General features: G+C 49.1%; 1 protein-coding gene across 1 annotated transcript; it reads left to right on the forward strand.

Moving 5' to 3' along the window:
* On the forward strand, window positions 1-24,782 carry NXF1 (nuclear RNA export factor 1). The gene is made up of 21 exons (XM_032233990.1): window positions 1-248; window positions 2,549-2,753; window positions 4,833-4,986; window positions 6,576-6,659; window positions 7,819-7,923; window positions 8,086-8,166; window positions 9,555-9,624; window positions 9,822-9,910; window positions 11,185-11,292; window positions 11,425-11,534; window positions 13,961-13,997; window positions 14,102-14,170; window positions 14,316-14,371; window positions 15,331-15,438; window positions 17,162-17,220; window positions 19,244-19,359; window positions 20,810-20,852; window positions 20,974-21,046; window positions 21,609-21,833; window positions 22,876-22,936; window positions 24,020-24,782. The coding sequence occupies exons 1-21, from the start codon at window positions 218-220 to the stop codon at window positions 24,056-24,058; spliced, it is 1,923 nt and encodes a 640-aa protein (XP_032089881.1). The 5' UTR covers window positions 1-217; the 3' UTR covers window positions 24,059-24,782.
* Window positions 24,783-26,361: the final 1,579 nt, after the last annotated feature.

A 26,361-nucleotide genomic window follows, 5' to 3' on the forward strand; every position in this document is an offset into this window, starting at 1 on the left:
TTGCCCACCGCGCCTGCGCATTGGGCGGCTCGCCTCCTCCGTTAGAGAGCAGCGCGCTGAGGGGAGACGGGGAGAAGAAGAAAGGCCAGTGGAGGCGGTTGCAACGACGGAGACGGCCGGCAGGCTAAGGACCCTTCCGAGGCATCCCTCCGCGGCCTTCCGCTCGCGTGTGCCGGGGAGTCGGTTTTCCGAGGTGCCCGCCAGCGGGGCTCCCTTCATGGCCGACGGCGGGAAAGGCGGATACAACGGTGAGGGGGGCTGAGGGCCCGGGAGGGGCTTTCCAGAGAGTCCTCGGCCGCCAAGGCCTACCTCACAGGGTCGTTGTGCATAGGAAGACGGATAAGCGGTGAGGGGGGCCTTCCCGGAGAGACCTGGGCAGTCTCGGCCTACCTGGCAGGGTCGTTGTGCGTGGGAAGGAGGGGGGCAAGGCGAATACAGCGGTTGTGGGGGGGCTCAGAGGGCGACGGAGGGGGGACTTGAGCGGGACATGGTGGGGGGGGCTTCCTGGATAGTTCTCTCCCACCTGGCCTACCTCACAGGGTCGTCGTGCATAGGAAGGAGGGCGGGAGAGGCGGATACAATGATGAGGGGTACCTGAGGGGAGGAGGGAGATTTGAGGGGTTGGGGAGGGCTACCCCGGAGAGTCCTCGGTGGTCCCAGCCTACCTCACAGGGTCGTTGTACAGCAGCAAGGGGGACGGGGCTTCCCAGAGAGTCCTCGGCCTCCTGACCTACCTCACAGGGTCGTTTGGCATAGGAAGGAGGGCGGGAAAGATACAGTGGTGAGGGGGGAGGGGTTGGGGGGACTATCCCAGAGAGTCCTTGGCAACTCCAGCCTACCTCACAGGGTCGTTGTTCAACAGCGAGGGGGACGGGGCTTCCCAGAGAGCCCTCGGCCTCCTGGCCTACCACACAGGGTCGTTGGACGTGGGAAGGAGGGAGGAAGACAGATAAGCTGCGAGGGGAGCCTGTGGTGGTGGGGCCTTGAGGTCGTAAAATGGGCCAAAACTCACTGAACAAATGTTTCACTTAACAACACAAAAGTTGGGCTCAGTTGTGGTCGTACGTCGAGGGCCGCCTGTAGATTAGTGGGCGCCAAAAGCATGCTGTGTACAGGTACTCCTTGACTTACAACGGCTGCAACGGACTTAGGTGGTTTGGACACGTTTGCCGTATGGACAATAGCCGATTACCTTACCGATCGATTAACTCGCTGCGACCGGATGGGTGGAAAATCGCACGAAATGCCCCAAAGAAAATGTGGATATCCTAAGTGGCTCACGATCTTCAACCACTCCATTTTTCAATAACCGATGCCCAACAAGCCGCCCTAAATCGGAATCAATGGCGTGCTGTAATCCGTGACGTCCTGCTCCTGGCCTTCACAATGCAACGGTCACTGCCTTATGGACGTTGACATTTACGAAGATTAAGTCCAAGTCCAAGCAACGGTTGTTAAGTGTGAAAAATGGTCAAAACTCACTTTTTTCAGTGCTGCTGTAACTTTGAAGTGTCACTAAACGAACTGCTGTAAGTTGGGGACTACCTGTAGTTGTAGTTCAGGGTTGAATTGTGTGGTCCTTGGTGTCGTCTGAGTGGGGAGGAAAAGTGATAGAAGGGAGTGAGACTTACTGGTTTCATGAGTCCTTGATGCTCTCTGAGCTTGGTGGTGTTCTTGCAGACGTTTCATGACCCAACTACGTAACATCATCAGTGCTTGAAGGGAAGGGGTTTTGCAGAGGAGAGAGAGGAGGAGGAGGACGAGGCAAGGGGAGGAAGAGGAGGAGGAAGAGGAAGAGGAAAACTGTGCGAACCTTGGTGCTCTCTGAACTTGCTTCTTTTCTTGCAGATGTTTCATGACCCAACTAGGTTACATCATCAGTGTTAGAAGGGAATGGGAATTGTGGGATAGAAGAAGAGGAAGAGGACTGTGGGGTGCTTGGCGCTCTCTGAACTTGCTTGTTTTCTTGCAGACAAGTTTCATGACCCAGGCAGGTAACATCATCAATGCAATTTCAGCAGTGATGATGTTACCTACCTAGAATCATCTCATTACCAGAGCCGAGGTGGCACAATGGTTAGTGTGCAGTACTGCAGGCCACTTCAGCTGACTGTTATCTGCAGTTCAGCGGTTCTAATCTCACCGGCTCAAGGTTGACTCAGCCTTCCATCCTTCCGAGGTGGGTGAAGTGAGGACCCAGACTGTGGGGGTGATAAGCTGACTCTGTAAACCGCTTAGAGAGGGCTGAAAGCCCGATGAAGCGGTATATAAGTCTAACTGCTATTGCTATTGCTATCTCCCAGGTAACAACCAAGCCAATCCTATCCATTTTGGAGTCTTAACTGACCTAATCGTCCTTTCTCCAAACCGATGTTCCTCAACCTTAGCAACATGCAGGCTGGGGAAAGTTGGGAGTTGAAGTCCACCGAGATTAAAGTTGGCAAAGGCTGAGGAATGATGCTCAGAACCTCTGGCCTGCAGCCCTCTATACAATCGAACTGTCTCGGGACACCTGACTGATGCTTCCATCCGTTTTCCTTTCTCTCAGAACATGACGACCGCGTGGGCTCCAGCGACAGGAACTATCCACGGAGGAGAAAGGGCCGTGTCCCCTTCCGGGGGAAAATGTACAGCGAGATGGGCCATCACCAGCGCGGTTGGAACAGTTCCGGCTCCGGGTCTCGTGGCTGGCCAGACGAAGAAGACGGGGACGTTCTCATGAGCGATGCTCATGAAGTGCTCCGAACACGCTAGTGAGAAATAGAACCTGTGGGGTAGTCGGGGGGGGGGGGGGGAATACTGTCTGCTTGTGAGAGAAACTCTTGTTTTAAAGCAAGCTGTTCCATAGAACAATTAATCAGTGGAACAGAAGTTGCCTCCAGAAGTTGTGAATGCCCCAACACTGGAAGACTTTAAGAAGATGTTGGACATCCATTTGTCTGAAACGGTGTAGGGTTTCCTGCCTAGGCAGGGGGTTGGACTAGAAGACCTCCAAGGTCCCTTCCAACTCTGCTATTGTATTGTATTGTAAAGCTTTGGTGTTCCTTCTGATCCCTGTTTTGGTTGAATGTGTTAGCCAATATGTGGAAGCTCCTGTAAGAAGCAACATGAATAATAGGCACTGGAGAGAGAAAACAGGTCAGTCTTTCCTGCCTAACCAGAGTTAGTTCATTGCTTAGAAATTCTGGGGTTTGCTTCTAGGAAGTGGCGTAATTGAGGCCATCTGATCCATTTGTCATCCTAGTAATTAGACAAAGAGCCAGGAAGTTCAAAGGCAGCAGCTGGAAAACTAGTAATTGGAACCTGTTCATGATTTAGAAGTTAATTAGGGCTAGTTTTCTCGATGGCCTGGTTTATTAAAGTATAATTGTAACTTTAAAAAGAGGGACGCGGTGGATCGGAGGCTAAGATGCTGAGCTTGTCGATCAGATAGGTTGGAAATTCAAATGCCTAGCGCCGCGTAACGGAGGGAGCTCCTGTTCCTTGTTCCAGTTTCTGCCAACATAGCAGTCCGAAAGTACATAAAAAGTGCAAGTAGAAAAAATAGGAACCACCTTCGTTGGGAAGGGAACAGCATTCCGTTTGCCTTCGGCGTTGAGTCATGTCGGCCACATGACCACGGAGACGTCTTCGGACAGCGCTGGCTCTTCGGCTTTGAAACGGAGATGAGCACCACCCCCTAGAGTCAGGAACGACTAGCACATATGTGCGAGGGGAACCTTTACCTAACTTTAAAATTATATATTATATTATATAGATATATAGATATATAGATATAGATAGATAGATAGATATAGATATATAGATATATATGTAGTCCTTGATTTACGATTCATTTAACAGCTATATGAAGTCACAATAGCACTGCAAAAAGGGACTTATGACCAGTCCTCTCACACCCTCATGGTTCACATGTTCAAAATGCCAGGCACTTGGCAAAGGCCATGTATTTACAACACCAGTCCCAAGGTCACATGATCCCAGATTACTTCCGACATGCAGTCCATGGGGGAAGCCAGATTCGCTTAACGACTGTGTGGTTCCCTTAACATTTGCACTCGACCACCGTGACGGAAAGGCCGTTAAATCAGGCGCCACTAATTTAACCACCATCTTGTTTTAGCAATGGAAATCCTGGTCTCTCTTGCGGTCCTAAGTCAAGTACTTACCTTTATCCAAATGATGGTCCACACTGCCTGTGGCATTTCCTACAATCTGAATTTCATATTGGGCATTCTCTGCAAAACAAATTTAATTACTGTATTTTTCGGAGTATAAGAAGCAACAAGGTTTTGAAGAGGCAAATTAAAAAAAAAAGTTTTTGTACTCTGCAGGCCTCCCCCAAATGGCCCGTTTTTCGCGAAAAGAGGACTGTTTTGTTTTCCAAAAAAAGAGCATGAACAGCCCTTAGGAGGCTTGTAGAGTGCTTCGGGGGGGGGGGGGGCAAAAACGAGCAAAAAAACACCCTCTTTTTTTTTGTGAAAATGGGCCCATTTTTTGCCAAAGGGGGGCGGGCATGGATAGCCTTTAGAAAGCTTATAGAGTGCTCCTGGGGGCTGGGGGGGGGGGGAAATGACCAAAAAACGGCCCATTTCTTCCCTCCCCAGCCCCCAAGAGCTCTCTGAAAGCCTTCTAAGATCTATGAATGGCCATTTTGGTGAAGGGGGCGGGGTTCAGGAGACAAAAAATGCTGTATTCAGTGTATAAGACACAGCCAGATTTTCAGCCTCTTTTTTTTGAGCGAAAAAGGTGCGTCTTATACTCCGGAAAAATACGGTATATCTCTCTGGTCTGTAGTAAAAAAAAACAAAAAACCTTTGTTTCTCTCTTAGCACTCCTTACGGGTCACGTCCGCATCGACCAGACCGAGGGAGCTCGAACCTTATGAACGCCACTGTGAGACGGAATCTGAATATCGGGGACCGTGCTCCTGCTCCTGCTCATAAAGGAGGGCTTGTAAGCAAGAAGACTTGGTTCAGAATTACGGTGAGCCACGCGGCGGGTAACCAGTTACCTGGGCATTCAGAAGGACCCGGGTCTATTGGAGGACATCTGTTTTCCCCAAGACCAGCAAGCCCTGGCTCTGGAGCCGCACGTGGCTCTTCCATCCCTCTGCTGCGGCTCCCTGTCCACAATTGATTGGGCTTTCGGTTTAGGACGGAGAGAGGAGAAAGGACGCCACGCTAGGAGAAGACTCTATGGTGGGAGAACCAGACTTCCGGTCGGCTCCGGAATTGAACGGGGGGGGGGGGGGGGCTTCCAGTTAGGACCTTTGTGGCTCTTTGAGTGTTTGCCCAACATTCCTTCAGTTTTCACTGAGCCATTTCAAGCTTTTTCAGGAAGGGCTAATTCCTTCCTTCCTTGGCCCTCTTCTTGTCTCTTGGGTCTTAATTGACTCCACAGACCTTTCTTATTATGAATTGTCATCAACTCTTAGAGAGCCAGTTTGTCCTGACTAGTAGATAAGGCGGAAGGCTGACATTTAGGAGATGATGAGTTCTAGTCCCGTCGTAGATAGGGAAGCTGGCAGGGAGACTTTGGGCCAGTGACAGGAGTTCTACTCCTGCTTTAGGCATGAAAGTCCACTGGGTGACTTTGGGCCTATCACTAAGGTGATGGTGAATTCTAGTCCTGTCTTAGGCCTGAAAGTCCACTGGGTGACTTTGAGCCAATCACCAGGAGACAGGGAATTCCAATCCCACCTTAGATGTGAAAGCTGACTGGGAGACTTTGGGCCAATCATCAAGAGACTAGGAATTCTAGGTGTAGGTGGCTGTGTCCTTAAAACCCTAAATTAAATGAAAATGGTGGTATAGTGATAGTAAAATATATAAATTCTAAAATGTAACAATTTAAACTGAATGAAATATATCTGATTGTGGAAGAAACCCACGAAATGTACCTGTAACCAATGGATACGCTTTCTGCAAGATGTAATGACAGATGATTTTGTGTGTGTGTGTGTGTTTTCTTTAATAAAAATAATAAAAACTCTTAAAAAAAAGAGACTGGGAATTCTAGTCTTGCCTTTGGCATGAAAACCCACTGGGTGACTTTGGACCGATCACCAGTCCCGCCTTAGAGAGGAAAGCTATTTGGGTGACCTTGGGCCAATCCTCCTCTCTCAGCCCAACGCACCTCACGAGGTGGTGGTTGCGGGGGAAATAGAGGAAGCATTAGTAATAAGGTACATTTGCTGTTTTGAGTTATTTATAAAAGGTGGGAAAAGATGAGATGAAAATCCAAGAGAAAAAATAAATAAATTCTGGAAGACTTGAGATTTAAAATACAGGTAGAAATTGCTGAGGTGTTCCTTGTTTTTTAAACAAGTAGGTGTGCAGAGGAATTTGCCAATCAAGATAACGAAGGAAAGTTAAAAAAAGAAGCTTTGATGGCAGCTAATTCCCCCCCTCCTCTGCCAGGCTTCCCCCCTCTGCAGGGCATTCACCCAGGGCCCTTTTGGCATTAAGAGGCTTGGGCAGCTATTAGGGAGAGCAGGTGAGGAAGCAAGAATCGTGGGTTGTGGCTTAGAAATTCTGGCTTTTGATTGGCTCCTTGTGTTCTTTTTTTGCCAGATTCCTTTCGGAAGAAAATACGAAAAGAGCTGGCTGCTGAACGCCATACGGGAAACCTGCACCGTCCCCTTCAACCCCATAGAGGTAAGAGAGCCCTCCGCCTCCCTCAAAACTATAGGGAGTCCTCGACTTACGACCCGCAACTGAGCCCAACATTTCTGTTGTTAAGCGGAGACGTTGGTTGAGTGGGTTTTGCCCCAGGCCACGACCCTTTCTTGCCACCGCCAAGTGAAATGATGCAGAGCCGAGGTGGCGCAATGGTTCAATGCAGCACTGCAGGCTACTTCAGCTGACTGCTATCTGCAGTTCGGCGGTTCAAATCTCAAGGTTGACTCAGCCTTCCATCCTTCCGAGGTGGGTAAAATGAGGACCCAGACTGAGGGGGCGATATGCTGACTCTATAAACCGCTTAGAGAGGGCTGAAAGCCCTATGAAGCGGTATATAAGTCTAACTCCTATTGCTATTAAAATTAATCACGCCGTGGTTAGAACTAAAAGAGACGAATCGGACTTCTATAAAGTATGGAATAAAATGTACAAGTGGCTAGAGGGCAGAAGCCAAGAAGACAGAAAATCGAGAATACAAATATATGGAGATATAAATAATGAATACTATTATAAGTGTTAATATTATGTTTGTTACATTATAGGACAAGGTTATAGTGAGAGGAAGGCAATGCAGAAGGGAGAATTATTATTATTTTTTTGTAATTTTTTTATTATTTTCAAAACAAACATACAAATCCTCCTTCTTTACATACTGTAGAAAGTGTATCAGCTGGTTTCAAAAGACTTTTGTGCATCTCTTCCACTGTCATGAAATATAATTCATATTAATTCAAATATCTTAACTCAAATATTTATTATATTACCATCATCATGCCTCCACTTTTATTTGACTATAGTTATTTAAACGTCCTTCATATACCAAGATTTCATACATAACCACATGCTGGCATTTCATTTACTTATTTATAAAATCCTCCATTAACATTAAATCCTACCGGTTCTGGCAAAACCAGCCGGAACCGGTAGCATTTCACCCCCTGCCGCAAGGAATTGTGGGGTCATTAAATGCTGATTTTTGTTAGGTGAATTTGACTTCCCCATTGACTCGGTTCATCAGAAAAGTCGCCAATTATCGAGAATGTTCGCTTTATTTTAATTATTTTTTTTAAAAAAAATCAGAAAAGAGCTCTTTGATCCCAAGATGGCGTGTTTTTTTTCCCCCTCCCGCTTGTAGTACCACTGCGTGAATAATCGGGTGGTGTTCTACGTAGAAGACACTTCCGTGGCCAACGCCCTTAAGCAGACCTCTCGTAAAATTTCTTCTCCGGATGGATACAAGGTTGGTTCATCCTTGCTTGGGAAATGCTTGGGGAGAGGGCGGGGGGGGGGAGTGGGGGGAACAGCAGGTCTCGGCTGCGGAACAAGGCCCATGAAAAGGGACCTGAGCCTCCTTTCACTTCCCACAAGCCATTTCCCTAATTCAGCTTCTGTTTTCTCTCAGGTGGCGATACTTATAAACACGTGCAACCCACCCACCACCGTCCAGCAAGAACTGAAACCAGAAGAGATTGAGCAGCTGAAGGTATTTAAAAAACAACAACAACAAACGGTTAAAGCGTTTGGCAAAACCTCTTCCCGCTAGCTTGCCCTGCACAGGCTATTCCTCCGCTAGGGGAAAGAAAGAGATGGAAGGAAGGAAAAGAAGGAAGGGAGGGGAGGAGGGGTGGGTGGGAGAAAGGAAGGGATGGTTTGGAACGGCTTGGCTCCAGAGGTTGAGGTTTTTAAGAAGAGATTGGACGTCCGTTTGACTGGAATGGGATAAGGTCTGCTGCTTGAGCAGGAGGTTGGGACTAGAAGATCTCTGAGGTCCCTTTCAGCTCTGTTATTCTGATTTATTCCCTCCCTCCCTTCCTTCTTTCCTTCCTTCCTCGAGTTTTTTAAGAAGAGATTGGACAACTATTTGTTTGAAATGGTAGAGAGTTTTCTGCTTGAGTAGGGGGTTGGATTAGAAGACCTCCAAGGTCCCTTCCAACTATGTTATTCTGCCCTTCCTTCCTTCCTTCCTTCCTTCCTTCCTTCCTTCCTTCCTTCCTTCCTTCCCTCCCTCCCTCCCTCCCTCCCTCCTTTCCCCTTCTCCTTCCTTCCTCTCTCTTTCCTTTCTTCCCTGTCTCCCTCCCTCCCTTCCTTCCTCCCTTCCTTCCTCCCTCCCTCCCTTCTTCTTTCCTTTCCCCTTCTCCTTCCTTCCTCTCTTTCCTTTCCTTTCCTCCCTGTCTCCCTCCCTTTCCTTCTTCCCTCCCTTCTCCTTTCCTTTCCCCTTCTCCTTCCTTCCTCTCTCTTCCCTTTCCTTTCCTCCCTGTCTCCCTCCCTTCTTTTCTTCCTCCCTCCCTCCCTTCTCCTTTCCTTTCCCCTTCTCCTTTTTTCCGCTCTCTTTCCTCCCTGTCTCCCTCCCTTCTTTCCTCCCTCCCTCCTTCCCTCCCTCCCTCGAGTTTTTAAAGAAGAAATTGGAGAACCATTTGTCTGAAATGGTTTAAGGTTTCCTACCATGTGGGGGTTCGACTAGAAGACCGCCTAGGTCCCTTCCAGCTCTCTTACCTTTCCTTCCTCACTCTCTCGAGTTTTTTAAGAAGAGATTGGACAAACATTTGCCTGAAATGGGATAGGGTTTTCTGCTTCAACCGGGAGTTGGACTACAGGACCTCCAAGGTCCCTTCCAGCTCTGTTATCCCGATAGCTAGAAGGGAGGGAGAAGCGGCTGGTTTGCCGAAACAGCAGAGAGGAAACCAAGACATATTAGCTGAGGGAGCAGCCTGGAGGCAGGACGAGCTTCCTGTTGGTTGTTTGGCTCCCTCCGAGCTCTTTGGCCCTCAGAGTGCAAACCAGACCTGCTTTCTCTAGCCTTTGGGGAATGCAAACCTCCCGGTGGGAGTGATCGCAGCCTCCTCTCAGATAACCCTCTCCTTCCGCTTTCAGCAATGTATGAGTAAAAGGTACGATAGCGCCAATCAAGCTTTGAATATGAAAAATATCCACACAGATCCCGGTAAGTCGTTCTCCCTCCCCCTCCCCTTTTCTTCCACCGAGAGGGCCCAGTTTGGCCTTCATTTAAAATCAGCACCGCCCTACACACACACACACACACAAACACACATACACACACACAGGTTTTCTCGAGCCCAGGCGTCAGAAGTGAAATCAATCCCGTTTCGTTCTCTCTCTCTCTCTCCCCCCCCACCCCAGATCTGATATCCCAGAATATCGACATTGTGTTGAACCGCCGAAACTGCATGTTAGCCGTGCTGCAGATCATCAGCGACAACATCCCCGAGGTTAGCCGTCTCCCGTCCTCCGCCCGTCCATCGGTTTGAGGGGGAGGCAAGGAAAAGAGTGCATTTTGCCACGTTTTTCCACCCGGGGGGGGTTTCAAATGGACGTGGGCTCTCTTTTGAGATCTCTAGCTCAGTGTTTCTCAACCTTGGCCACTTGAAGATGTCTGGACTTCAACTCCCAGAATTCCCCAGCCAGCATTCGCTGGCTGGGGAATTCTGGGAGCTGAAGTCCAGACATCTTCAAGTAGCCAAGGTTGAGAAACACTGCTCTAGCTGGTCAGATGGGCCTCCTTTGGGGAAAACGGGCTGGTGGCTGAACCTTCAAATTCAACATTTCTAGTGTTTCGTTCGGCATCTTAATTCCAGATTGTATTTTTGGAGGCTTCCAGCTTTATTTACTTACATAATATCCTGCCTATATGAAGGTGGGGTTCCTAATGCTCTTTCTTCTGTTTGCTTCTTCTGTCCTCCCAACAACAACAACCCTGTGAGGTGGGTTGGGCCATGAGAGCAGGCCTGCCCTAATGTCACCCAGCTGTCTTTCATCCTTAAGGCGGGACTAGAACTCAGGGTCTCACGGTAATTGGCCCAAGGTCGCCCAATGGCTTTCATGCCTAAGGCGGGACTAGAACTCCGAGTCTCCTGGGGATTGGCCCAAAGTCACCCAGCCGCCTTTCATGCCTAAGTCGGGACTAGAACTCCGAGTCTCCTGGGGATTGGCCCAAAGTCACCCAGCCGCCTTTCATGCCTAAGTCGGGACTAGAACTCCGAGTCTCCTGGGGATTGGCCCAAAGTCACCCAGCCGCCTTTCATGCCTAAGTCGGGACTAGAACTCCGAGTCTCCTGGGGATTGGCCCAAAGTCACCCAGCCGCCTTTCATGCCTAAGTCGGGACTAGAACTCCCAGTCTCCTGGGGATTGACCCAAAGTCACCCAGCCGCCTTTCATGCCTAAGTCGGGACTAGAACTCCCAGTCTCCTGGGGATTGGCCCAAAGTTACCCAGTTGGCTTTCGTGCCTAATTTGGGACTAGAATTCCCAGTCTCCTGGGGATTGGCCCAAAGTCACCCAGCCGCCTTTCATGCCTAAATTGGGACTAGAACTCCCAGTCTCCTGGGGATTGGCCCAAAGTTTCCCAGTTGGCTTTCATGCCTAAGGCGGGACTAGAACTCCCTGCCTCCTGGGGATTGGCCCAAAGTCACCCAGCCGCCTTCCATGCAGAAATAAGGGGGCATTGAAAGTGACAATCAAGTTTCCGTGCTATTACTCTCCGCAGCTCCTCTCCCTCAACCTCAGCGACAACAAGCTGTATCGTCTCTACGACATGTCCGATTTACAAGAAAAAGCCCCCAACCTGAAGATCCTCAATTTGTCTTGTAACCAGGTAATATCTCAGCCGACCCCATCCTCTTCCCCCCCCCCCAACCCTTCCCCCTTCCCGGATCTGTGCTTAGCCAACTCGCCCCGTGTCTGACTCCCCTTCCTCCCTTTCTCCCCCACTCTTGACTCTCCGCAGCTGAAGACCGAATACGAGCTGGACAAGCTGAAAGGCTTGAAGCTGGAGGAGCTCTGGCTGGACGGCAACCCCATGTGTGACAGCTTCCAGGACCGCTCTGCTTACATCAGGTGAGCCGCAGCCTTCGTCCCCGGTGCCCCCCTCGACTCACCGGAGGAGAGTCGCCCTTCCCATGGCCCTGTCTCCCCGGATTGTGATGGGGTGACAGCAACACCACCACCACCACCAGTTTCGCCCAAGAGGCCTTCTCTTTTTGCCTGGTTGAGGACTGGGTCTTCCCAGCTGGCCCCCGTGCTCCCAGAGCGGGGGGCCTTCTGCCTTCTCTGACTTTGCTTTGCGATGTCTTCTGACCATGGTTTTATTGCAGCTAGATTGGAGCACTGCCTGCCGGGGGTTTCCTTCTCACCCTCCTCAAAAGGGATTTAAAAAGTGTTTTTTTTTTAAAGTGCCCATCCCTCTCTCTCTCTGCCTCCCTCTTCCTCCCCCATCCCCATGTTAATACATTCCTCTTCCCCTCCAGGCGTCTCTTGCCTGTCCTAAAGTCCCCCCCTCCCCTCAATCTTCTCTCCTTCGGAGGCCCCCAAGACTCCTCTGAGTGCACAGCCTTCGCCTTCCCCTCCCGCTTCCTTCTGTGGCTCGCCCACCTCCCTTGGCCCGAGCCGGCCATTCTGGGTCTTCCTTCTCTGTTTGGAGGGCCAGAATATATTTTTTTTGCGCCTCCTCGACTTTCACATTGGCACGAGAGCTGCCAAACAGCGAGGATTCCCTGGTGACCGGAAAAGAGACCAAAAAAAAAAAAAAACAGTGGCCCCTACAGACGGCTGGTTAGCCAATGACGGGTAAGATTCCTCGGTGGAAGGAACAACCTAAGACAGGCACAGTCAAATTGGTGGCCGGAACGAGCCCTCCCGGTGGCGGAAGGCGACGGAGTGAGAGAGAGAGAGAGAGAGAGCCCAGGGAACCTCGTTTGCGCACCGCGCCCGCGCGCGCTTTCTCCTGGCATGGATGCTGCCGGAAACGGCTCAAGGAGGGAGAATGTTCTCACTTAACAGCCGAGCAGGGCGGCGTTTTCTCCCGAGCTGAAATGGCCACGGAGCTTGTGGCGAGCAAATCGGCGGAAACCCCCCTCCCCTCTCCCTGCAGGAGGAGGCTTCAGACACAATGGCAGGCACGCAGGACGGACCTTGGCGGTGGGAAGGGAACGCCCAAAGGGGCTTTTGAGGATGGAGGAGGCTGTGCACCAGAGCGGGCGGGCTTCTGAATCACGTACACACACACACACACACCCTTTTTTCCCCCCTGGGGTTCCCTTGCTTCTCAACCCAACTCCCCCCCTGTCCTTTGCACACTTTAAATTAGACTTCGACCTTGATACGGGAACGCTTTTTGTAAAAAAAAAAAAGCGTTTTAAAAGGTTGGCAGCCCAAGAAGTTGCTTCTGGCATCTCCAGGACCGATGGGGCACCTTGGCCATATTCCCTTCCTCCCCCCTCCTCTTCCTCCCCCCTTTGAAAGAGCGTTTCTCCTATAAATGATCCGGCCAGGTGAGTACCTCCTTCAGGTAAGTGTGGAGACCCTTCCAGTTCACGCAGCCTCCTTTTTTTAAAAAAAAGTGAACACCTCTGTCTCTCCTGCATGTGTAAAACTACAGGGAAGGAAACTGCCCCATTTACAGGGTGTTCGACTGAGGCTTGCGTTTTGGGGTGGGGGGGTCAGAACCTTGGCGTGCTGTCTCCTAGCATCAAGCCAGCGGTCGCCCCCCGTTCCACGCGGTGGTAATAACCAGCTGGAGCCACTTCTCTTAAAAGCTAGAAATGTCCAGCAAATGAAAACCGATGGCGACGTTTTCTCCTTAAGAGAGGTCGAGCATCGCATTCCAGTACTTAAAACAGGCAGTGGGGGAGCTTTTAACCAATGGCAGAAGTGACTCAGCTTTGTTTCAAGAGGTGCTGTGTCTTTTTATGGCCTTTGAAATGTGCTCTTTTAGCACCTAGCCGAAGAGACTGGGCCGGAGTTCAAACCCTAGGCACACCCTTCGTCAGACGGAGCTTGTGTAAATCCCCGCCAAAAATCTTACCGAGTCTATTTTGCAGCTCCTCGTTTAAAAGATTCCGGTGAGCTGCGCCCCTGTTTCTTAGCCCCAAGAGCAATCGCTCCAGGGCTCAAACCGGTCGAACGGAATTCCTTTTCCCATTCTTTGCAAAATGCTGACCCAGCGTAAGGTTCCCTGTTGAAAGAGGACTAGCTGCTTCATAAGTTTAAACACCGGATTGGCAGCTTAAGAGAAGTTCTTTTAACTTCCGTCCACCGGAGCCGTTTTATGAGTCATCCTTTATTTCTTGGCCCATCAGCACCGTGCTGGGGGAGTTAAAGCCCGCCCCCCCCCCTTCGCTGAAGCATGGGCGCCGTTCCTAAAAATGGACGAAACGGGCTCGCTAGGCAGGGCGAGGCTCCATGGAGGGCAGGCTATTCAGAGGGAGGGGTCAGCTGTGCCAACAGGACCTCCTGCGTACTCATTTTTGTTGTGTTTCCGACAGCGCCATCCGAGAACGGTTCCCCAAGCTGCTGCGACTGGTGAGTTATCCAAAGGCTGGCAGGTCCTGGTTTTGTGTGTGTGTGTGTGTGTGTGTGTGTGACACGTTTGACAAAGCTCCCCCCCCCCTCTTTTCCCTCTGCAGGACGGTCACGAGCTGCCTGCGCCGATCTCGTTTGACGTTGAAACGCCTACCACTTTGCCTCCATGCAAGGTAGACCAAACCTCGGGGAAGGGGCAGATGGAAATGGGTTGGTGGGGGGAGGACCACACGAGGGTCTCCCCAGGTGGGCTGTCCTCCCTGGTCTGCTCGGAGACCCACCTCCTTCAAACCAGCCTCCTGGTCTTCCTTTCTGCAGGGCAGTTATTTTGCCTCCGAAGGCTTGAAAATGCTAATTGTCCGCTTTTTACAACAGTGAGTATATCACTTTTATTCACAACTAGCCGATAACCCGGCATTGCCCAGGGGATTTTATTTATAAGGGGGGGAAATGTCTGGACCAAACCGCCAGTTGTCAAGTGTCCACCTTTTGATCAGAGGACCATGGGGGTGCTGCAATGGTTGGAAGTGTAAAAAACACTCATAAGTCCCTTTTTTAAGTGCTGTTGTAGCTTGGAATGATCACTAAATGGTTATAAGTCGAGGATGACCAAGTCAGTGGAATGGCTTCCCTCCAGAAATTGTGGGTGCTCCAACACTGGAGGTTTTTAACGAGGAGACTGGACAGTCGCTTGTCTGGAAGGGTATAATAGGGTCTGCTGGTAGAGCAGGGGATTGGACTAGAAGACCTCCGAGTTCCCTTCCAACCCTATGGTTCTATATTCTATAGAACTGAACTGCCTAGTTGAGAACAATTAACCAGTGGAACGGCTTGCCACCAGAAGCTGTGGGAGCTCCAACCCTGGAGGTTTTCAAGAAGAGCGTCAGGTTTCCGAAAGATTCCCCAATTGACTCATGAGTCTCGAGCCAAGTTTCAAAAGAAAACCAGTCATTTATTAGGGGCATTTATTTTGGCAAGACCTTTTGGCAGTCAGATCTGAGCCTCGTTTGAATTATCGCTGAACTTTACCCCTGTTCCTTCCCTTCCCTCAGTCTGTGTCATAAATCACATTCCGCAATGAGGTGCTGCCCTCCCAAGCCTGCTGCGGTAATCTGAGACCCGACTCGAGCCAAAAGCGTGCGTGGAATGCGCCCCCCCCCCAACTTTCCTCACTATGGCAACTTTAGGAGTAGACATTGAGATTTGTCTGAAATGCTATAGGGTCTCCTGCTTGAGCAGGGGGTTGGAGTAGATGACCTCCCAGGTCCCTGTTGTATAAAAGAATAGTGGCATCCAGCTCTTTGGTGGTGCATAATTGTCCACTCCCTTCCAGATATTACGCCATCTACGACTCGGGAGACCGACAAGGCCTGCTGGATGCCTATCACGAGGGGGCGTGCTGTTCGCTAAGCATCCCGTTTTCCACGAATCACCCTTACAGGTCTGTTTGGGGGTTCCACCGCTTGTCTTGTCTTCTGGGGGGTAGTATGAGCCGAGGTGGCGCAGTGGTTAAATGCAGCACTGCAGGCTACTGCTAGATCAGCAGTTCAGCGGTTCAAATCTCACCGGCTCAGGGTTGACTCAGCCTTCCATCCTTCCGAGGTGGGTAAAATGAGGACCCGGATTGTTGGGGGCAATATGCTGACTCTCTGTAAACCGCTTAGAGAGGGCTGAAAGCCCTATGAAGCGGTATATAAGTCTACTGCTATTGCTGCTATTATTCGCCGTGTTCCACGTTACCATGTGCCGGCAAATATTTAAAACTCAGCTTTCACCCTGCCTTCGTTGGACCAGGCCAACGAGTTAAGCTGGATTTCTTTGCCTCCACTTCTGCTTTTCTTTCTGTGACCGGGGTACAAACTTGCTCATTGAAAATTCAAAATGTTTGACACCCCTGGAAAACAGCCATAACGAAGAAGGGAGCATGTGGGGAGAACCCAATCAGAAAACCGGCAGTCAGTCTTTCATCCTTTTTTATTATTATTATTATATTTTTATTGTACAATTTTCTTAGTTATGTATAAAATATCTATATTCACGATTAACAGTATACCATCTAGGTACAATCTCTATTGAGTACAGATAGTCAATCTGTATTGTAACTATTTTCTCAATACCTAATTCATCTTCATTTATCCTTGTTGAAAACTTTGTGTAGTTTGATTAAACCCTCTGTTCAATTTTATCTATAATCTATTAATAATATCAAACATTATAAACATCATGTAAATATCACGCGTATAACCATTAATTTCCAAATAATTATACAGTTTGCTTATCTGAAGTGCTCAATGTTCATTATTTAATTGCACAAATTACCATATTTTTCGGAGTATAAGGCGCATGGGAGTATAAGACGCACCAAGATTTTGAAGAGGCAAATTAAAAAAAAAGGTTTTGCACTATGCAGACCTCCCAAAAACGGCCCGTTTTTTTGTCAAAAAAAGGGCATGAATAGCCTTTAGGATGCTTCCAGAGTGCTCCTGGGGGGGGGGGGGGCAAAAACAAGCAAAAAAATGGCCCATTTTTTGCTCATTTTTGCCCTCTCCAGCCCCCAGGAGCACTCTGGAAGCCTCCTAAAGGTTATGAAGGTCCATTTTTGCAAAGGGGGCAGAGTTTTGGAAGGGCAAAAATGCTGTATTCATTGTATAAGATGCACCCAGATTTTCACCCTCTTTTTTGAGGGGGGAAAAGGTGCGTCTTATACTCCGAAAAATACAGTACTTCATCTTTGTTTACATATGTAGATTGTTAATCTCTGCTGCTATTTTATACCCATTAATAGAATAATATCCAGATTGAAAAAGTAATCCCCCCCCCCCCCCCGGCTTCTGATTTCTATCTTTATACCTTTCATCCTTCTGAGGTCGATAAAAGGAGGATCCAGATTGTTGAGGGCTGACCCTTGAGTTTAAAAAGTGAGGTTTTCAGTCAGCTCAGGGAGACCCAATTCCAGGGACGGCCTCTTCTGCTCAGCGGATGATAACGATAGAGTTTTAATGAGATTTATAGCAAGATAGGCCCCTTGTTACTCAAGTGAAGGTCTAGGAAGTGTTCTTTACTTCCCCCCCCCCCCAAACTGCCCTAGTTTTCATTATTTAATAATGTCCGCTGAAGTCTTTTAATTTATTTCCTTATGTTTGTTTGTTTGTTTTCCCCTGCAGGAACTCTTTGGCTGAATACTTCAAAAACAGCCGGAATGTGAAGCGGCTGAAGGATCCTTGTAAGGAAATGATGATAAAAGGAGGTTTGGGGTTACGGGGCTACCTTTGAGGCCTAGCCTGAAAGAGCATCCGGTGCAAAGCAAAATATTTGCAACTCCTTTAAAAAATGCGGAACGTTCCCATACCTTCCCTTTCTTCATTCCCTGCTTAAATTCCTTAATCCGTCAATCAATAAACTAGAGCCAGTTTGGTCTAGGAGTGAAGGCGCTTGCTAGGAACCAGGGGATGGTGAGTTCTAGTCCCGCTTTAGGTATGAAAACTAGCTGGGTGACTTTGGACCAATCGCCAGGAGATTCTGAGATCTACCTTAGGCATGAAAGCTGGCCGGTGACTTTGGGCCAATCATTAGGAGACGGTGAGTTCTAGTCCCACTTTAGGCATGAAAGCTGGCTGGGTGACGTTGGGCTAATTACTAGGAGACAGTGATTTCTAGTCCCGCCTTAGGCATGAAAGGCAGACTGGTGGCTTTGGGGCAATCACTAGGAGACAGTGAGTTCTAGTCTCACCTTAGGCATGAAAGCTGGCTGGGTGACCTTGGGCTAATTACTAGGAGATGGTGAGTTCTAGTCCCGCCTTAGGCAGGAAAACTGGCTGGGTGACGTCGGGCTAATTACTAGGAGATGGTGAGTTCTAGTCCCGCCTTAGGCATGAAAGCTGGCTGGGTGACCTTGGTCTCATTCCTAGGAGACAATAAGTTGTAGTCCTGCTTTAGGTAGGAAAGCCGGCCGGTGACTTTGGGCCAATCACCAGGAGAGTTCTAGTCCCACTTTAGGCATGAAAACCAGCTGGGTGACTTTGGGCCAATCACCAGGAGACAGGGAGTTCTAGTCCCGCCTTAGGCACAAAACCAGCTAGATGACTGGGCCAATCCCTCCTGTTCTCAGCTTTACCCATTTCACGGGGTTGTTCTGGGGAAAAGAAGAGGAGGGAGGATTCTGTATCTTCACCACCTTGAGTTATTTATAAAATATAATAAAAAGGCGGGGGAGTGGGGGGGAATTAAATAGCTTCTTTATCCAGTCCAACCGTTCTTCTGCCTAGCCCAGCATGGTCGTTCAGGGTCACAGATTGAGACCCTTCCCAGCTCCTGATCCTGGATCCCTTTTACTTGGGGAGACAAGCATAAGGACTCGGGTTGTCCTGCATAGAGGTTTTACCCCTCGTGCCCCTCGAGTTCAAGTCCCTCTTTATACCTTCTGGTTCCCAGATCCCAAATTCTTTCCCTTTGAAGTCATTTAATACAATACAATAGCAGAGTTGGAAGGGACCTTGCAGGTCTTCTAGTCCAACCCCCCTGCCTAGGCAGGAAACCCTACACCGTTTCAGACAAATGGCTATCCAACATCTTAAAGGCTTCCTGTGTTTGGGCATTCACAACTTCTGGAGGCAACTTCTGTTCCACTGATTAATTGTTCTCACTGTCAGGAAATTCCTCCTCGGTTCTAAGTTGCTTCTCCGCTGGATTAGTTTCCACCCATTGCTTCTTGTCCTGCCCTCAGGATCTCACAGGGTTGGCCTCATCCGGGTGCCATCTACCAGCCAATGCCACCTGGCTATTACCCGGGGGAGGGCCTTCTCTGTGGCAGCTCCGGCCCTCTGGAACGAACTCCCCGCAGGGATTCGGACCCTCACCTCTCTCCAGGCCTTCTGAAAAGCCGTCAAAACCTGGCTTTGCCGACAGGCCTGGGGGTGATGAGTTCCCTCCCCTCTCGACATGTATGGTGGTGCGACTGTTGTTTACTTTTATTATTTGTATTTTGTTTTTTATGTTCCCCTTTTTTCCCCCTTGAATTGTTCGCCGCCCTGAGTCCTCCCGGAGAAGGGCGGCCTACAAATAATAAAATTCTATTCTATTCTACCAGCCTCCTTTCGATCACATCCCCACCATTTTTGTTTCTGTTCCTCGTTCCTTTTGAGGCAGGAAGCCATTCGTAGCCTCTGCTTCCCTTTCTGGGTTTCAGGTTTTGGGTAAAAAAGGCCAAAATTACTTCCAGAAACCCTCCTGCCTTTTCTCCCCTTCAGCCCTACGCTTCCGTCTCCTCAAACACACCAAGTTGAACGTCGTGGCTTTCCTCAGCGAGTTGCCCAAGACTCAGCACGACGTGAATTCCTTCGTGGTGGACGTCTGCGCGCAAACGGTGAGTAAGGAGAAAGGACCGGCCAGGTCTGGTCTGACTGAACAACCGTGGACGGGGTGTGGCTCCATGATGGTCGTAAGTCGAGGCTTAGCTGTATTTTGAGATCAGGCAAGGGGACAAACCCTCTGAAATTAACTCAAAAGATTCCTTTATTAGGAGCGCTGACAGTTTCTCTCTCACAAGTCCGTCCGAACGGAAGATGAATCGTTGTCTGTTCCATCTATTCATCTCCGCCCCCTGCCTTTTATCCCCAGAGTTTGGGTGGGGCTTCACTAGCAGCGGTGGCTCTTCCTTCCCAAGGACCGGCCCATAGGTTTCCACTGTTCTCCTCTCCTCTGCCCCATCTATTCATCTCCGCCCCCTGCCTTTTATCCCCAGAGCTAGGGTGGGGATTCGCTAGCATCAGTGGCTCTTCCGGCCCATAGATTTCCACTGCTCTCCTCTCCTCTGCCCCATCTATTCATCTCCGCCCCCTGCCTTTTATCCCCAGAGCTAGGGTGGGGATTCGCTAGCAGCAGTGGCTCTCCCGTCCCAAGGACCGGCCTATAGATTTCCACTGTTCTCCCCTCCTCTGCCCCATCTATTCATCTCCGCCCCCTGCCTTTTATCCCCAGAGCTAGGGTGGGGATTCGCTAGCAGCAGTGGCTCTCCCGTCCCAAGGACCGGCCTATAGATTTCCACTGTTCTCCTCTCCTCTGCCCCATCTATTCATCTCCGCCCCCTGCCTTTTATCCCCAGAGCTAGGGTGGGGATTCGCTAGCAGCAGTGGCTTTTCCGTCCCAAGGACCGGCCCATAGATTTCCACTGCTCTCCTCTCCTCTGCCTTCTGCGCATCCGTGCCTCAGGCACTGAACCCAGCTGCTCCTCTTCCTCATTGGCCACCTCCAGACCTGGGGGCTGCTGACTCTCCATTTGAGGGCTGACGGACGGCCCAGGCTCTCCCCGTCTCCCTCCCTCCCTCCCTCTCTCCCTCTCTCTCCTCTCCCCCCCCTCTCTCAGCTCCATTCCCTCTTCCCCTGCGGACCGACAGGCCACAACACCTATTTCTGTCGGTGTGATCCGTCAGGTAGTCCGAAGGTTTCTCTAGTAGTGGAATTCCTTCTGGAAACCTGCACATCTTCACAAAGGGCCAGCGACATCTGGAGATCTATCATTTCCCTCAATCCTGCTGTCAGGGTTCCAGATTATCAGAGCCCGAGGCAAAGTATTGCTCAAAAGTTCCAATTTATGAAGAGAGACACGTTGGCACATCTGGGAAAACCCGAATCTGACAGCTTCGCGGTTTTCCCCACCCAGTTGAAAGTTCAAGATCCTGCCCCAAACACCCACAAGTCCATCTCGGGGTCCCATCTCCCACTGCCACGCTGGCAGCTTCCTCCCACCCAGTTCCGGTCAGGTGCAGAGGTAGCCTGTCCCTTCCGTTGTGAACGCTGCTCCTTTCTCGTTTCAGAATACGCTGTTGTGTTTTACCCTGAGCGGAATCTTTAAGGAAGGTGAGTGCGTGATCGAAAGGCCCCGTCCTACAACGCAGGGTGGGGGGTCAGGCCTCAGCATGCACACACACACACCCCTTCCTGACCCCCTCCGCTCTCTGGTTTCCTTCCCCCACTGCAGTCGACAGCCGTTCTCGGGATACAGTGCGAGCCTTCACCCGGATCTTCATTGCCGTCCCTGTGGGCCACAGCGGGTAAGCGGCTCCAGAGGGTCGGCAGACAGGCAGAGGAATCGGGGGGTGCTTGAGTGCTGCCCGGCGGGGATTGGGGGAGACCCCGGTTCGAATCCCACCTTAGGTCCTTTTGAGTCGCTCCCTGTCTTGTCCTTCTCATCACCAGCCTCCCCTTAAATGCATTGCGTCGTCTCCAGGAGTCAGAACATGTGCAAAAGATGTTTGGGTTTATAAGCCCAGCATCCTCTTGTGTATCACTGATGATGTTCCCTAGTTGGGTAATGAAACGTCTGCAAGAAAACAGCCACCAAGCTCAGAGGGTAACGTCCTCAGTCCTAGAAGGGAGCGGGGACAGTGGCGAGGAGGAGGAGGACCCCACAGTCCTCCTCCTCCTCGCCACTGTCCCCGCTCCCTTCTAGCACTGAGGACGTTACCCAGTAGGGCGATGAAACACCTGCAAAAGAAAACCGGTCCTAACTCCCGCTGTAACTTCAAGCGGTCCCAACCTGAGCTGTTGTAAGTCGAGGACTTTCCTGTCCCGGGGGGGAGCATCCGGCTGCAGCTCTTCCTTTCTTTCCGCCAGGCTGAGCATCGTGAACGACCAGATCTTCATCCGCAAAGCCAACAACATGGAAATCCGCAAAGCCTTCGTCATGCCGGCCCCCACCCCGTCCTCCAGCCCCGTGCCCACCCCTTCCACCGAGTCCATGCCCCCCTCGTGCCCCGGGCTCACCCTGACGGTTGAGCAGCAGGAGATGTTGCAGAATTTCTCCCTGCAGTCGGGCATGAACCTGGAGTGGTCTCAGAAGTGAGTGCCGGCGGGGGAGCGAGGGCAGGAAGGGGTAGTGGGTAGAGGCCAAGATGGCTTCAGACTGGCCTTGGGTCTCTCCCAAGGCTTAAGAACCTCCTCTCTCTTTTTCTCCTCTCTTTCAATCTCTCTTCTTTCTCTCCCTTTCTCTCTCTCTTTCAATCTCTATCCTTCTCTCTCACTCTCTTTCAATCTATTCTTTCTTTCAACCTATTCTTTCTTTCAATCTTTCAATCTCTCTCTTCTCTTTCAATCACTTTCAATCACTCTCTATTCTCTTTCAATCTCTTTCAATCTATTCTTTCTTTCAACCTATTCTTTCTTTCAATCTTTCAATCTCCATTCTCTTTCTCTCAATCACTTTCAATCACTCTCTATTCTCTTTCAATCTCTTTCAATCTCTCCCTCTCAATCTCTTTCAATCTCTCTATTCTCTTTCTCTCAATCACTTTCAATCACTCTCTATTCTCTTTCAATCTCTCTTTCAATCTCTCCCTCTCAATCTCTTTCAATCTCTCTATTCTCTTTCTCTCAATCACTTTCAATCACACTCTATTCTCTTTCAATCTCTCTTTCAATCTCTATTCTCTTTCTCTCAATCTTTATTGTTTCTCTCTCTTTCAATCTATTCTTTCTTTCAATCCACATCTTTCATTCTCTCTCTCTCTTTCAATCTCTATTTTCTTTCACTCAATCTATCCCTTCTTTCAATCCATATCTTTCAATCCCTCTTTCTCTCCTTCAATCTCTATTTTCTTTCCCTCAATCTCTATTCTTTCTTTCAATCCATATCTTTTAATCTCTCTAATTCTTTCTCTCAATCTCTCAATCTCTCTTTCAATCTCTCCCTATTCTCTGTCTTTCAATCTCTATTTTCTTTCAATCTCTCTATTCTTTCTTTCAATCTCTCCTCTCTTTCAATCTCTCCCTATCCTCTTTCTCTCTTTCAGTCTCTGTTTTCTTTCACTCAATCTCTATTCTTTCTTTCAATCAATCAATCCACATCTTTCAATCTCTCTCTCTTTCCCGGTTCCCCTCCCAGGTGCCTCATGGACAATGATTGGAACTACGCAAAAGCAGCTCACGCCTTCACCCTGCTGAAGGTGAGTTATCTGTCTCTGCCTTAGGAAATACAACCTGATTCCTATTTGTGCTCAGGGCGAGCAAGTGGTGCCTCTCCCTCGGGATTCTGGCCATTGGACAGGTAGCCCTCCACTTACAACAGTTCACTCAGTGGCTGAAAGCCCCAAGGGGCACTTAAAAAGAGCAACTGAACGGCCATTTCGACCCCTGTTCTTTAGCTGTTCCCTTCCTCTGGCAGCTCTGTGCATGCGCACACTGGGAACAGGCTTCAGCTGTTCTTCTGCCTCACTGATGTCTGACTCTGAAGACAGCTGATAGCTGTCAGACGGCCCTGGCCCCCTCTCTGCCTTCGACACAGAGCCCTCCTCAGAGCCTTCCCCAGACTCCAGGACTGGCCCAGGTTCCTCCCCAACCCTCCTCACTCTCCAAATCTGCCGCCAGCTCCACCGGCGGGCCACAACGGAAACGATAAGCGTCGTAAGTGTGAGAAACGGTCCTAAGCCCATTAACTTTGAATGGGGAATGAAAGAACTGTTGTAAGTCGAGGACTTCCTGTACCGTCGTCCAGGACATCCCGCAAAAGAGGTTCCACCACAAAACCGTGGAGGACAAAATCGCGCTTGACGAAAGCGCGCATTTGACGTCATCACAGCGCGACGAAAACATCGCGCTGTGATCGAAAAATGTAAAAAAAAGCGAAAACCTTACCCTAACCCCCCCAAACCTAACCCTAAACCTAACCCTAAATCTAACCCTAAACCTAACCGTTAACGTAACGCTAAACCTAACGCTAACCTTAACGCTAAACGTAACCCTAACGCTCTAAACCTAACCCTAACCCTTAACCTAACCCTAAACCTAAACCTAACCCTTGCCTTTATGTGAATCGGCTTGCTTTAATTTTAATTTTATTTCAATTTTTAATTTTTTTCGTCGCGCTGTGATGATGTCACATGTGCGCTTTCGTCGAGCGCGATTTTGTCCTCTGCGGTTTTGACGGGTCACGGCAAAAGACACCTCGAGGACGTTTGCCAACAACTCAGGCACCGAGAAAGTTGCGATTTCACACTTTTTCCCCCTCTCTTTTTTCCCGCTTCTCCCAGGCTGAACAGAAGATCCCCGAAGTGGCGTTTATCCACTGAGTGGAACGACCAAAGCCGATCGGAGCAGCGCTGTTGTTGTTGTTGAGACCTCTGGTTTTTTGTAAATACAAGTTTCTCCGTGGTAAATTCAAAGAGACTCCAGCCCTGCTCCTCCCTTTTGGTTACGCAGTGCCTCTTAGAAAACCTTTTGCCGCTGGGGTGGAGGTAGAAAAACCCCGAGTTGTGCCGTAGTCGAAGATGCAGCGCCGTCGCCAGTGGGAAGAGACGCTAAGAGAGGGAAGCTGGCGGCTAAGTAGACAAATTCAGAAGCCGGAGACAAGCATACAAAGAAAGAAACCTTTCCTCCATCCCTTTCCATTTGAAAACATGAACTTTTTAATGAATTATTTTCAGCAAATTCTTAAAATCTTTTTTTCCCCTCAAACCCTCTCGAAAGCTACGTTTTGTACGGGCCGCGACGGACGGGCCAGCAGTTTGAAACACAAAGATGATGCCGCGAGAACTCTTTAAACTTTCAAGCTGGGAAAGAGAGCGCTTCCCAAAACCCTGTTATTTTGGGGGGGGGGGAGTTTTCCCAGGCGTTACGTTTCCTCGTTCCTGGGTGCACTGTAAATCGTAGTGCCTGGTTCTACTTTGAGGTGTTCCGTGTTGTTTTCCTTTTAAGAGAGAAAAGGCTTGGAGGCCGTTCGGTCCAGCAAAGCTCTAATTTTCCTTCCAGTCCTTGGAAACACTCTTGCCTAGTAAAGTTATTATTAAAATCTTGGACTTTGTGCATCACGTTCTTGGGCCTACGAGGGTCGGACTTTCTCTTCCGTGAATCAAGGGGGGAAATTCCTCGATTCCTCCTTCCAAACCCCCCCCCTCCAAAAACTTCTCGATTAAGACATTTATAAAGGACTAGCCGATAACCCGGTATTGCCCGGATATTTATTTATAAAGCGAGGGGGGGGGGGGAAATATCCAGACCAAACGTAATTTCCAATATTGGATTTTTCCCCCTTATCAGAGGGAGCCCCCTTGTGGAGTACTGTGAAGCTGTTACCATGGCAACTCCACTGTACGGTACAGTAGAAGCCATTTTAAGGCACAACAGGCTGCATCTTAAAGCACACACCCCCAAGGGGTGTTAGGGGTGTCTTACCCCCACAGTATTTGTTTCCAGAGAGTAAGTCCATCTCTGTATGTTGTTTGAAATTGCTCAAGGTGTTCCAGAGTTATGCTGGTACACACACATGCACACAGCCTTGGATGGATGGGATAGATAGATAGATAGATAGATAGATAGATAGATAGATAGATAGATAGATAGATAGATAGATAGATAGATAGATAGATAGATAGATAGATAGATAGATAGATATAGAGATAATAATGATGGATGATATAGATATAGATGATATAGATGATATATAGATATATAGATAGATGAAATATAATATATAGATAGATGAGATATAGATAGATGAGATATAGATGATACATAATATATATATATAGATGATAGATGTAAATAACTTGATTTTTACCTCAAGCAATATATATGTTTCATGCGCAGCGTGTCTCTTGGCAAAGATTTCTTATTTATTTTTTAAAATTTAAAGGCTGCCCTCTGGGTAGTTTCTGTCCCAACAAGCAGGAATTAATAACTGGGAACAAAGCAATATATATCTGGGGGGATGTATATTGCAATGCATAGATGAAGCTGGAAAGTTCAGGATTATAAATTGGGGGGTGGGGGGAACAACCCCTGGGATGTTTGTAAAATTTGCTTACTGCGCAAAGCATTAAACCTAACCGGATCATATGTTTTATTGGCCAGTGTGATTAGACACACAAGGAATTTGTGTGCACAAAATGGTAAATGATGAATCATGAAGAGGCAATCGTAAATCATAGGATACTAAAGTGATGATACAAATTCTCTCTGGGTTTGTTTGTCTGGTTGCAGCTTAACCCCCAAGCCCCGTAATTTTCCAAAACGGCTCATTTTTAAATCCATCCTACTAAGTGCAAATGGAACTGGTTAATTTAATGCAAGCAAATGTTGGGTCAATTAGTTTTATTACATGCCACGTGAGACCCTAAATTTCAAGAAGATCTGAAAAGAAAGTAAAGATTCCCCACGCGCATATGTGCCAGTCGTTCCAGACTCTAGGGGGCGGTGCTCATCTCCATTTCAAAGCCGAAGAGCCAGCGCTGTCCGAAGATGTCTCCGGGGTCATGTGGCCGGCATGACTCAACGCCAAAGGTGCACTGAACGCTGTTCCCTTCCCACCAAAGGTGGTTCCTGTTTTTCTACTTGCATTTTTTAACGTGCTTTCGAACTTCTCGGTTGGCAGAAG

The sequence above is a fragment of the Thamnophis elegans genome, chromosome 17 (assembly GCF_009769535.1).
Source record: "Thamnophis elegans isolate rThaEle1 chromosome 17, rThaEle1.pri, whole genome shotgun sequence".
Lineage (NCBI taxonomy): Eukaryota > Metazoa > Chordata > Lepidosauria > Squamata > Colubridae > Thamnophis > Thamnophis elegans.